Source organism: Hyperoodon ampullatus (assembly GCF_949752795.1).
Source record: "Hyperoodon ampullatus genome assembly, chromosome: 8".
Taxonomy (NCBI): domain Eukaryota; kingdom Metazoa; phylum Chordata; class Mammalia; order Artiodactyla; family Ziphiidae; genus Hyperoodon; species Hyperoodon ampullatus.
In genome coordinates this window covers 90,536,859-90,550,021 of record NC_136921.1, presented here as the reverse complement: position 1 = coordinate 90,550,021, position 13,163 = coordinate 90,536,859, and the positions used below count along the sequence as shown (strand labels likewise).

Genomic DNA, 13,163 nt, shown 5'->3' with positions numbered 1-13,163 from the left:
AGATTTTCTTCTTTATTTTTTTGCTATGCTTTTTTCCTTCTAACATTTTACATTTAAGTTCATAAGCCATTTTGAGCCAATTTTTTATAGAAGATGTGAGGTTCACATTGAGATCCATCCTTCCTTCCTTCCTTCCTTCCTCCCTCCCTCCCTCCCTCCCTCCCTCTCTGTCTCTCTTTCTTTCTTTCTTCTGCCGTGGATGTGCAGTTGCTCCAGCTCTATTTGTTGGAAAGAAACTGCATCCTTTTTAATACTATAAAATGACCTTCTTTTTCTAGTTTAAAGCTTTTTTTGGTGGGGGTGTAGTCTTGAATTCAGTCTTGTGGCATATTAAGATCACAACCTTTATTTTGTGTGTATTTGCCTACTATATTTTTTGCCCATTGTTTTATTTTCAACCTTCAAAAACAGTTTTAGGTGTCAGTTTACATTAAAGGGTTGGTTTTTATTTTATGATCCAGTCTGAAAGTCTTTTTCTTTTGCTCTAGTGAGTTTAGCTCATTTACATTCATTGAGATGAAAGATGTTGGTCTAAGTTTTGAAACTAATTTTCTATTTTGCTTTTGGTTTTTATACCTTAAATAGAAAATCTCTAGCTATGTGGTATGTTTCCTTTGCTTTGGCCCAGTTATTTGTAAGAGGTTTATGTGAGAGTATAGAGGCAAGTCTTCCTACATTTAGGCTATCTAGAATTTTCCTTACGATCCAGGATTTAGTGTGTTAGTTTGTTCAGCTTTTATCCTTCTCCAGCCAACAGGGTTAGGCAACTGTGTATAAAATTTTTCATAGTACAAAACTTTTCTCCCCTGCTGCCATAGAAACAGAATATTCTTTGTAAATAGGGCATTTCTGAATGATTTCTCTTTAAGCCCTGCCTTTTCTGTTTCATTGTTGGAACCAAACTTAGGAGTTTCTGCCTGTAGCATGTGTATCTTATTCTCACTGTAATAAACATGAGTTTTAGGCTTTACACTTTGAGAAGTTTTATCTTCCTACCTTTTAGTGAGATAAGCAGTTTTCCTTCTCTGCTTTTACTCTTTTGAGCCCCTGCATGATCTCCATTGTTTTGGGGAACACTTCCACATATTTTGAGGATTGAGTTTTAGTTTATCTTAATTTTATCAGAAAAAGAATTTGTGTTTTTGTCTCCTTCCTGTTTGGATGATTTCTAAGAAGAGAAGGGGGAAATGGAGATTATGCCAGTATTCTCAAAGTAGGAGTCAATAGTAATATCTTTAATATCTTCACAAAACATGTTGCTGTATTTCCATAAATTATATTTAATTATTGGGAGAGCAACATCTTTGTTGGGATAAGTAGAACACATATTCCTGAAGTACTTTAATTCTTTTCCTAAATTTTATTTTAAAGAATTATGTAAAAGAATTTCATTTAATTTAGCCTTAAGGAATAACTAACTCTATTATATTCTACCTTTTCAAGTCTTGAAGGCTTGACACTTAGAAATGTGTATTATTTGATAGCTCATTTTCTCCACCAGTAGTTCTGATAAAAACCAAAAGAAGAATTTGTTGTCCACAAAGGGAAGTTAGTGAGTTTTATTGTGAAGTAAGGGAGTATATTTCCATTCTTGTACTTTTTATACTTTGAAAATTATATATGCTTTAAAAAAATCTACTATTTAAGAAAATTTACTGATTTTCTTCAGAATTTTAGTCATTATCTCTGCAACTCCTTCTCTTGTGTTCTCAGTTTTCTTTCCCTATACTTTTTTTCCTAAATCATCTCTCTCAGCTTGCCACTGTTTCAGGGGGTTTGCAATGGGGAAATATTATGGGACTTTTCTACTGTTGTAGGATCATTTAGGGTTGTGAGCTGTATGTTTAACCTCTTTTCTCATCTCCCTTCCCTTGATAAGGACAATGCCCAGTGTCTTTTTTTAGTGCTTAGATAGTTGTCCAAGTACCATGTAGGAATCTGGTACTGGTTATTTTGGTATTTTCATATCATAAAAATAAATCATCACCATGTAAAAAGCATGTAGGGGCTTCCCTGGTGGCGCAATGGTTAAGAACCCACCTGCCAATGCAGGGGACACGGGTTGGAGCCCTGGTCCAGGAAGATCCCACATGCCAAGGGGCAACTAAGTCCATGCACCACAACTACTGAGCCTGCACTCTAGAACCCACGAGCCACAACTACTGAGCCCACGCACCACAACTACTGAAGCCCGTGTGCCTAGAGCCTGTGCTCCACAGCAAGAGAAGCCACTGCAATGAGAAGCCCGCGCACCACAACAAAGAGTAGCCTCCGCTCACTGCAACTAGAGAAAGCTCGCGTGCAGCAACGAAGACCCAACGCAGCCGAAAACAAACAAACAAACAACCCCCAGAACATGTACAAGTTATCTATTGCTATGTAGCAAGTTGCCCCAGAGCTTAGTAGCTTAAAACAACAAATGTTTATTCTCTCTCAGAGTTCTTCAGGGACAGAAAATGGGAGCAGCTTAGCTGATGGTTCTGGCCCAGGGTCTTTTTTCATATATAAATTGCAGTTAAGCTATTGGCTGGGCCTATAGTCATCTCAAGGCTTACCTAAGGCTGGAGAATTTACTTCTAAGCTCACACATGCAGTTGTTGGCAGGCATCAGCTCCTCACTGGCTGTTTGCCAAAGACCTCTGTTTCTCACCAAATGGGCTTTTCTGTAGAGTTCCCTGAATGTCCTCATGTCATAGCAGCTGACTTCTCTCAGAGGGAGTAATCCAAGAGAGAGAAAGAAAGCAAGCAGAAGAAGAGGCCTGAGATGGAAACTGCATATTTTTATAACCTAATCTTGAAGTGACATGCTATTGGTCACACAGACCAACACTGGTGAGAGAGAACTACACAAAGTTATGAATACCAGGAGACAGGGTTCACTGGTGATGACCTTGCAGGCTAATTCCTAAGAATAGCAATGATATATTTCAGAGTGAAGAACTAATTTTCATACCTATTATCTGAATTTGCATTTAGATACAATGTATTTCTTTTATAAAATGATGGATAATGTTTGTATACTTATTGGGCCATGTTCTATGGAGAAGGGATTTTTGTTTTATTTACATTGAATTTAAGAGATGACCTGGACAAGTTTGTGATTAGGATCATTCTTTGATTTTCTTTTAATTCTTTTAGTATCATTTGACGACTTACTAATGCAAGGCCTAAAGAATTACCTTCATAAAATCTTTGAAAGGCGATGTTTTGCTAAATTTACTTATCAGTTATTTACTTGATGGTAAGATTTTATTTTTTCTCCAGATAGCTTATCCTATTTAGTAGAGAAAATCCCTCTAATATTAAATAACAAGGAAGGGGCTTCCCTGGTGGCGCAGTGGTTGAGAGTCCGCCTGCCGATGCAGGGGACACGGGTTCGTGCCCCGGTCTGGGAAGATCCCACATGCCGCAGAGCGGCTATCCCTGTGAGCCGTGACCACTGAGCCTGCGCGTCTGGAGCCTGTGCTCCGCAACGGGAGAAGCCACAACAGTGAGAGGCCCGCGTACCGCAAAATAAATAAATAAATAAATAAAAATAACAGGGAAGGAGTAGCAACTTACATTTGTATATGGCTTGGATTTGTAAAACGTGTTTTTCCCTAACGTATGGGAATAGATAAAGTTTTAGAGTTGATGCTTACCTAGTAAGAAGGAATTTTATAATTTGTTCTTAATCTTTTGGAGGATTCATAGACTTCTTTGAGAATGATGAGGGTAATGGTCTCTCCAGAGAAATGCACTTATGCACACAAAGGCAGTTTCACAATTTGGAGGGACCCTCAGGAGATCCATGGATTTTAGATTGAGAACTCCTCCTTTGAAAGCACAGGTAGACTTCTGGTGGCTTCTGAAAGAAAGGAGTGCTTTTTGATTTTCAAAATACAAAGGGATACAATGTCCCTAACTGTAAGTGGAAATGTGTGTTTGTTTTCATTTTATGTGGCTTCTAATTCATGTATCCTAATGATGGTTTTTGTTTCTGAATTTTGCTTGTTTTACAGCATTTGGAGCATAAGAACGGTGCTTATTTTCTTCTTTTCCAAGAGAACAGAAAGAAATAGTAAGTTTAATTTTGAAGTTTTTATAAATACATTAAAAAACCCATCTTATGGTGCATTAATTTGTAATTGAATAACAGGTTGTGAAATGGTATATTGAAATGACACGTGGTAAATATTGAAGAGCTGTTTACTGTAAAGTGTAAGAAAGGTTATGAATGATCAAACTGGTTCTGTTTTTCAGTTGTGTTATTTCTGTCTTGTCCATTTAGAATTTTTTTTTTACACAATACACAAAACAATTCATTTCTTTAAATGAAGAGAAATTATATTTATTAAATTATCTTTATAGAAAACGTTATTATGGAGTAAAATATAGTTAAACATCTTTTGATTTATTCTATTAATTGCATCATTCTCTTCAGGCTCACAGCCCCTAGGCTTTTGTTTTTATTGAAGTATGTAAATTATGACAATTTTCCTGTATTCTGTATATGTGCAGATTTTAAAGATATTCAGGTCTTGAAACTATGAGTTATAATTAACCCAAGATATGCAAATTTCATTTTAAATGAACTTTACGTGTGATTTTTTTCTTGTTTTAACTTTTCATTATAGAATATTTCAAGCACATACAAAAATAGACTGAATAGTATAATGAACACTCATATTACCTATCGCACAACCTAAACAATCATCAACTCCTGGTCAATCTTATTTCATTTTTACCCCCACCCACTTCTCCATCTCTGTTATTTTGAAGTATATCCTAGATATATCTATCCATAATGTACTTAAAAAGTGTGTAAACAATGTACATTATTATACTTAAAAGAGAATTCTTAAAATTATAAAATATTAAATATAAAAATAATAAATTTCCAGTTATCTTACAAATGTCATTTGCTTTAAAAAATATTTTGTTTGTTTGACTCAGGATCCAAGCAAGGTTCATACAGATACATGACTTTCAAACTGCCCTCCTCATGTATGACTTATCTTTGACCCAGTTAAGGTTCTGTGATCTAGACCAATGACCATCCCTTTTAGACACCCTTGACTCCTTTGCCTCTCTTTCCCATTCTACTTGTCTGGCAAACCATACCTTGTTTAAATACAGTTATATGCTTAATCTGTGACTGGCAAAACCATATCCTGGTTAAAAACATTTATATGCTTAGTCTGTATCTGCATCAGGAAAGCTAAATTTGTTAGAGGAAAGTCATACAACATGCTGACTAGACTCACTTTAAATCTATGATTGCAAATATCAAATGGACACTCAACACTGCTATACAACCCTATTATAGTTCCCTAATAAATTTACTTTTTTCTCTTTGAGAGTATTATTTGACACTGTATTTCTCCTCAAATCACTAATACCCACCACCATACCAAAACCCCAAAACCAAAACCAAACCAAACCAAAATAAAACCAACCAACCAAATAAAAATTCAGAAGCCACAAATAAACAAAACTTCACAAAATCTACCTGGCCACTCTGACCTGATAGTCTCACTTCATGAAGAAAATAGATGTAAACAGGTGAGCGCTATCTCCACCACCAAAAACATAAAGTGAGCCCCATCTGTTACTCAGTATGCTGTCATCCATCATGGTAATTTGGAAGACCAACCTTGATCCCATCTCTGGCTAAGCCTTTCATTTATGCTCTGGATTCTAGATACTCTGACCATCTCATGAACTTTGCTCTTACAGTTATCCCTACCTGCATCTCTTTTGCCTTATCTGTTTGTATTAGCTTGTCCCTATTTGGCATATAATCCTGTCTCAATACAATCATCTGGGGGAAAAATCCCATCCTGACTCCATATTCCATTTAACTTACAATGCATTTCTCCCTCCCCTTCAAAGTTCTCTCATTTTTACCTCCAAAATTATCTTGAATATGACCACTTCTAACTTTCTTTACTACTACTACTACAATTCTAATTCAGGTCATCATCATCTGTTGCTGGCACAATTGCAGTGGTTTTCCAACTAGTCTGTTTTTAAGGTATAAATCAGATCTTGTATCTCTCCTACTTAAATTCTTCTAGTGGCTTCCCATTGCAACCAGAGTAAAATCTGACCTTAACCCCAACTTTCTGGCTTATGTCTATTTCTCTAACTTCATCTCTTTCCACTCTCCTTTTTTCACCTTTGCTGCAGCCACATTAGCCATCTTTTTGTCCTACAAATAAGTTTAAGTCCTCTGAACCTCAGTTTGCTAGTTTATAAACTAGAAACAAATATTTGTTTTGGCAAGACAGTTATGAGTTTTAACTGATAATATTATGTGTGAAAGCATATAAAAACTGTAAAGTGTTACATACATGTGGGCTGATGGTACTGATTTTTCTTTTCCAATTCCTATTATTTTTTATTTTTCTTGCCTTGTTTAATGGGTTAGGACCCAGTATAATATTGAGTTGAAGTGGGAATAGCAGGTATCTTTGTCTAGCACCTGATTTTGGTGGAAAAGCTTTTAATTTTTACCATTAAGTATGATGTTTGCTGTGGTTTTAAAAAATATTGATACTTTTAATCAGATTAGAGAAATTAAGCTTATGGCATTGTTTCTGGCGATATTTAGTAATATAGTAGATACCGGGAAGACAGGAAGAAGTTTAAAAGAAATATGATCTTTGACCTCATGGAACTAACAAAATAGTGAAAAATATAAGAAAATTTATTTTAAAAGAGCCCTTGGAAACACTTCTCTAAGGAAAATGTGTGAATATTTTGACTTGCAAGTAGGCACATTAGGACATGCTTATTATATAAAGGAGTTTTTTTGCTTTAAAATTTTATTTTACGGATCCTTTCATTTAAAAAAATTGTACGAATTCATTTGCGTAGGTATTGCATGTAGATAAAATAGACTTCATAAGAGATTGTCTTGCAGTCTTACACTTCTTTTTAGCATAAAGTTAGGTACCATATGTATATATATATGTGTGTGTGTATATATATATATATATATATTTTTTTAAGTCTGAAGCTACTGATCATGTCTTGCTTTTTGTTCTCTGTTAGTTGTATTTCCTTTGTTTTACAAGTTGGACCTAGTATAGTTTCAAGTAAGGATTGGCAAACTACAGCCAAGGACTTGGACTTGGTGAGCCAAGTCCTGCCCACCACCTTGTACATCTCATGAGCTAACAATGGTTTTTACATTTTTAAATTATTGAAAAAATTCAAAGAGTAATATTTTGTGACATGTTAAATTTGAATGAAGTTCAAATTTCTGTTTTATTGGAACACAGCCATGTCCATTCATTTATATGTTATCTGTAGCTGCTTTCATTCAATGATGGCAGAATTGAGTAGTTGTGACAGACTGTATGGTGCTGTCAACATTTCAGCCTATTGTAGGATGCACAACAAATCACAGTGACACTGTTATAACTTGACAGCATTTCACGTGCCATTTATATTGCTGTACTGCAACTATTTTATTTATTATACACTCATTATGTACACTAATTTTATTTATTATACACTCATTATGTAAAAACAAGAGAAAATTGGACTTTGAATGTTGCACTTTTAAGGCACAATGGATTGTGGACTATTTTATTATCAAAACACAAAGCATTATGCTTATTATGGAATGCGATTGTACTAAAAGAATACACATAAACATTGACTATCATGCTAAGTACTCATCATGATACTCCCAATGCACAGAAAAGCAATGTTAGAAAAATTAGAACATTTAAAATGGAATATCTCATCATAGCAGAATTTCTTCATAAAAATAAAAAATGAAAGTGGAACTTCAAAGTAAGTTTCTGAGTGGCTTATTTGTGAAGCAAAGAAAGCTATTTACCAATGCTGAGTTAATTAAATTGTGTAATTGCAGCAGCTGAAAAAATGTGTTTAGAGAAAATACTTGCTTGGCTAGTAGCCTTTTTAGCAAGAACAATTGCTTGAAGAATTAAGAACACTGGAAGCAACATAGTTAACTTAAAAACAAGATCATTAAAAAAAATTATTTCAAGTGATTGTCATTGGCTCTTTTTTTCTTTTTTTTGGCCATGCTGCGAGGCTTGCAGGATCTTAGTTCCCTGACCAGGGATTGAACACGGGCCACCACAGTGAAAGTGCCGAGTGCTAACCACTGGAGTGCCAGGGAATTCCCTGTCATTGACTCTTGATGAGTTGACAGATGTTACTGATACAGCTCAATTGTAATTTATTTCAGGAGTCAATACTGAACTTGAAGTGACTAAAGAATTAGCCTCTGTGAACAGTCTGTGTAGAACACTCTGGGAGAGAATATTTTTAAAGAAGTTGAAAAAAACACCAATTTAGTACAAGCTGAAGTGGAATCTACTGAGATGTATTTACAACTATTGGTGGTAAAAATATGTGTGAAGCAGAAAGAGGCTTAGTGGATTAATTTACAAAGCTCATGAAACTGTAAGGTGTTTAAATTCTGTGGTTATCCACTGTGTTACTCAACAGCAGGTACTTGCAGAGCATATTTGAACCTATCATGTGTTACTGAACGAGTATTGTCAATGGGGAACTTCATTTGCTCTCATGGACTTAATCATCATCAGTTATGTGAACTTTTATCAGAAATACAAGCAGTTGGATGGTTAGTAGTAGTAGTAAAGTTTTATTGTGATGTTTTGAGCTCAGAGCCAAGACTAAAATGTTTCTGAATGAGAAGAACCACCTTCAACCATTATGAATGAACTGGCTTTGGAAATTAGATTTTGCTGCAGACTTGATAATGGTTCTTAATGAATTCAACCTAAGAGTACAAGACAAAACAGTCCTTATATGTGAAACCTATACTGCTATAAAGTGATTTAGAAAAGCAAATAACAATTTAATGACGAAAGGTAATTTTTTTAAAAGTGCTATGAGAAGTTAAGAAACAAGATCTCCATTCCCACCTCGATTTGTAGCAGATACATTATCTGAGCTCAAACTGCGATTCCAGCAGTGTTTTTCAGACCTCATGCAAGTACAAAGGAAATTTCCGTATTTCAAAATCCATTTAACTGGGCTTCCCTGGTGGCGCAGTGGTTGGGGGTCCGCCTGCTGATGCAGGGGAGGCGGGTTCGTGCCCCGGTCTGGGAGGATCCCGCGTGCCGCGGAGCGGCTGGGCCCGTGGGCCATGGCCGCTGGGCTTGTGCGTCCGGAGCCTGTGCTCCGCGGCGGGAGAGGCCGCAGCGGTGAGAGGCCCACATACCGCAAAAAAAAAAAAAAAAAAAAATCCATTTAACTGGAAGTGATTAATTTGCAATGACATGATAAAAGGCAAATATCAAGAGAAGAATCTAAAGAATTTTATAAATGCCTTTCACACAATGAATATGCTCAATTAAAATCATGTGATTGTGGATTGATTTCAATATTTAGCAGCACATATCTGTGTGAAAAAAATTTTTCAAAAATAAAATGTGTGAAATTTCATTACAGATAAACTAACAGATTGACATATGTGATCAATTTTGAGGATGGGGGACACTAATTTTGAATCTCAATTAAGTGAAATGTTATCCCCCACCTACCCCTCCAGATTCCATTCTTTTCATTGGTAGACCTATGTTACAAAAAATTGAACTCAATTATTATTATATTTGAATTATGTCAATGAAAGTTTTGTGGAAATTTGTTTACTACTTTAAAAGTGCTCACCTAATTTTGACTTTTGGCCCATAAAGCCTAAAATATTTACTGTCTGGCCCTTTATAGAAAAAGATTGCTGGTCTCTGCATTAAAGGTTAGATATTTGGCTTGGTCTTATCTAACTAAAGATGACTATTCTCTTTAAAGATGTCAGCAGTTTTTTTCCCCTTTCAGTAATAAGTCTGCTAGAACACTTTGAAAAAAATATATAGTAAAATCATCTTTTTTTTTTTTTTTTTGCTGTACGCGGGCCTCTCACTGTTGTGGTCTCTCCCGTTGTGGAGCACAGGCTCCGGACACGCAGGCTCAGCAGCCATGGCTCACAGGCCCAGCCGCTCTATGGCATGTGGGATCTTCCCGGACCGGGGCACGAACCCATGTCCCCTGCATCGGCAGGCGGACTCTCAACCACTGCGCCACCAGGGAAGCCCTAGTAAAATCATCTTTTCATAAGTTTGTATTTCTTTGGATTTTTACGTAAATAGTATTATTTGAATTGGGTATTCAGATGTTTGCTACTCCAGAACTTCAAATAAAAGATAATAATTTTATTTGTAAATTTAATTAAACATTAAGAACAGTTATTTAAATTCTATTTGGTAAAATGTTTAAATCAAGTTATAAGTCTTCTTTCCAGCTGGAATAGTATTCCTATTTATACTAGTTCAGTATTTCTAGAGAAAAACTAGAAATCTAAAATAAATTTGTAAAGCAGATATTGACATTCATAAATTATATTCTTTGAAATGATTCTTTATGTTCCACCAGTGCAACCTAACTAAACAGGCAAATCTTGGAAAAGTTTAATTTTGAAAAGTAATTAGTATCCTCTTCCTTTCCAGTCCCTCCTCAGGTATATAATACTATAGATTTTCAAAGGTTTTCTTAATTAGTGCTCAATATCTTGAAGATCAAATAACTTAATAAAATATGTACTTCTTTCTTCATAAATAAAGAGAACATTTTTATTACCAATGTATAAAAAGAGAATTGGTTTTAATTTTGTAAATTAACATGGGTGGGATGTTGAAAGGAAGGAGAAATAATAAAAAGTAATATTTCTGAAAACGTTTTAAAAATATGTATCTTTTAAAATTTGGAAACGTGTTTTATTCTATGTAAAGTCCATTTTTTCCCCTCCTGAGCTTGTAATATATAATATAAGCAAACATATAAAATATATATGGGTAAAAATTGAGATGACTTCTGTCTGTACACATCTGTGAGAAATTCTAAAATGAGACTGTTTTCTTGCAGTTGCTTAATGTATATCATTTGACATGATTTTTTTTCTTGTATCTTAAATATCTTAATATCTGATTTAGTTTTGGTTTAAATCTTGTTTTCTAGATGAAGCATTGGATGATTTAAAATCCCAGAAGAAGAAAATAGTAAGTTAACTTTATTTAAGTTAATTTATATAAAAATAATAAATTAAGAACTGAATAATTAATGTTTATATGTTGTAAGTAATGACTCTCCAAGGAACAAGTATGTTTTTAGATAACAGTTTAATGGTGAAGCTAAGTTATGAATATTTTTGCTAGTTAATAATGATCGACAGGAAAAAGTAGTTAGGTGAACTTTTGAGAGTCTGAGTGTCTATGTCAATTGGAAGCTGAGAAGTAAGTAAATGAATCATTTTGGAGGATTAAATGAGGCAGAGTGGTAAAAAGGTGGGTATCCAGATTTATTATTAGGGCCAAAAAAAGACCAAACATCATATGTCAGTTCTCAGATTTTCTTGACATAATAAGGCGAGGAGAGAAGGAATCAAGAAGATTGGTTGTAAAAAACAAATTTAACATGCAAAAAAAAAAAGCCGAAGAAAACTGGGGAGAGAGAAAGACAAAGTATTTTTTCTTTGGTTTCTTTCATTTTCTATCAGCAGTTCTGATCACATGGGTGTCTGTTGTGGGGCCAGTTAAATGCATCCTTCAGATGGGTTGGAAAGAGGAGGATCAAGAGAGAGGAAGGACTCTAGATGTTTAGAGGTTGATATGTAATAGTTTTTAATAAGTGGGTTGAACTTGGTGTTTGGCTTGAATTTACATATACTTCTTTCATATAATTATTTTTGAAGTATAAAAATGATAATTGATAGGAGTATCATGTTATATGGAAACTTAATGAAATTTAATCAGATGCAAAATCAATTTAATGTATTTTAGTCTAACACAATGAGTAACAATTATGGATGAAACTAATAAAAATTCTGAAGGTTAAGATTAATGTTAAAAATTGTTCTGTGAATTGGTAAGAAAAGACACTGGTCCTGAGGGATTTAAGTAACTGAAAAATAAAGAAACCTTAATTCTGAAAGGATTCCTTATCTTTTTTATTTGATGCCTCTTCAGTGTTCAGTGAGGTATTTATCAAAATTGCATTGATATTTTTGATGGTCCTAAATTGAAACGTAGAAATATTTCCATTGTATCTTATTATATTTCTGGCATTCTACACATTATGGAACAGCCAGAAATTCAAAGTGAGGAAATACTGATGGTTCTCAATAATATAGAAGTTATGATATGATTGGTTTGGTTTGCTGGTGTGATAAAAAAAGAAGAGCTGGTAGTGTTGATCAGAGCCAAGCCTTGTACCAAAATGGAGAAATATTGATTAAAGTAGAAGAGACAAGGAGGAAGACAAAAGAAAAAAGAGAAAAAAAAAGAAGAAAATGAAAAAATTCTAAGTGATGAGAAGCTGATTCAATGTCAGTGGCATCACATGAACAGAAAACAGAATCTTAGAGAACATATGATTGGTGAAGAACTCTCAGTAGAGTAACAGAGCAGACTTAGAAAATTCTTTGACAGGGCAAACCAAGCTATTTACTTCTTTAATAGCCCTTGATGGAATCACAGCGTAAACGCTGCTCCATCTAGGTCTGACAGTTGGGAAGCTCAGTTCAAGGTTCAATAGTTTTGTATATCTAAATGGTTCATGAGACATCAATATTACAGAATACTTCAGTATGGCATTTCTCTTGCAGTGTATGATTAAAGAAAAATAAGTTGGCTGCTTTAACTCATTTTGTTAATTAGGGAACACAATTTGCATTGACTTGATTGTTTCTGGTTTCAGTACTGTTGCTGTTGGGAACTAGTCCCTTGCGTTTATTGCTCAAGCCCTTAACAGAGCTGCTTTGTTTGAGTAGTAGCGTTATACTTTGTTTAGAACAGTAGGTGTTAAGGGTGAATTTGTAAGCAGTACAATGCTAGCTAATGATTGTACTGGTAATGAGAGGAAAAAGAAGGGACATTACTTTTGAGCAAAAGCAAAATGTAATCAAAACTGATCTTGTTCCTTGATGTTTAACTCTACATTTATAGCTTTAAAAATGCTGGCAGGAAAAATAGCCATCAGTTTAAAAGTACCCAACTCCTAACCCTTCTCTTTCACTAAAAAAATGAATGTAAATTGTATTTACTACTTGAGGTGTTATTAAAGGTGGTTTCCTCAGGGATGCCTCTCTTTAATCTGGATAGATTTGTAATGTAATTTGTAAT

At 34.7% G+C, this 13,163-nt stretch overlaps 1 protein-coding gene across 1 annotated transcript in view; it reads left to right on the top strand.

Moving 5' to 3' along the window:
- Positions 1-13,163, top strand: part of LNPK (lunapark, ER junction formation factor) — a gene marked incomplete at its 5' end in the record, with an annotated part of 83,375 nt that overhangs the window by 18,233 nt on the left and 51,979 nt on the right. Inside the window, 2 exon segments of the mRNA XM_079710491.1 lie at positions 4,002-4,060; positions 11,002-11,042. Coding sequence (XP_079566617.1) covers positions 4,002-4,060; positions 11,002-11,042 — 100 coding nt within the window.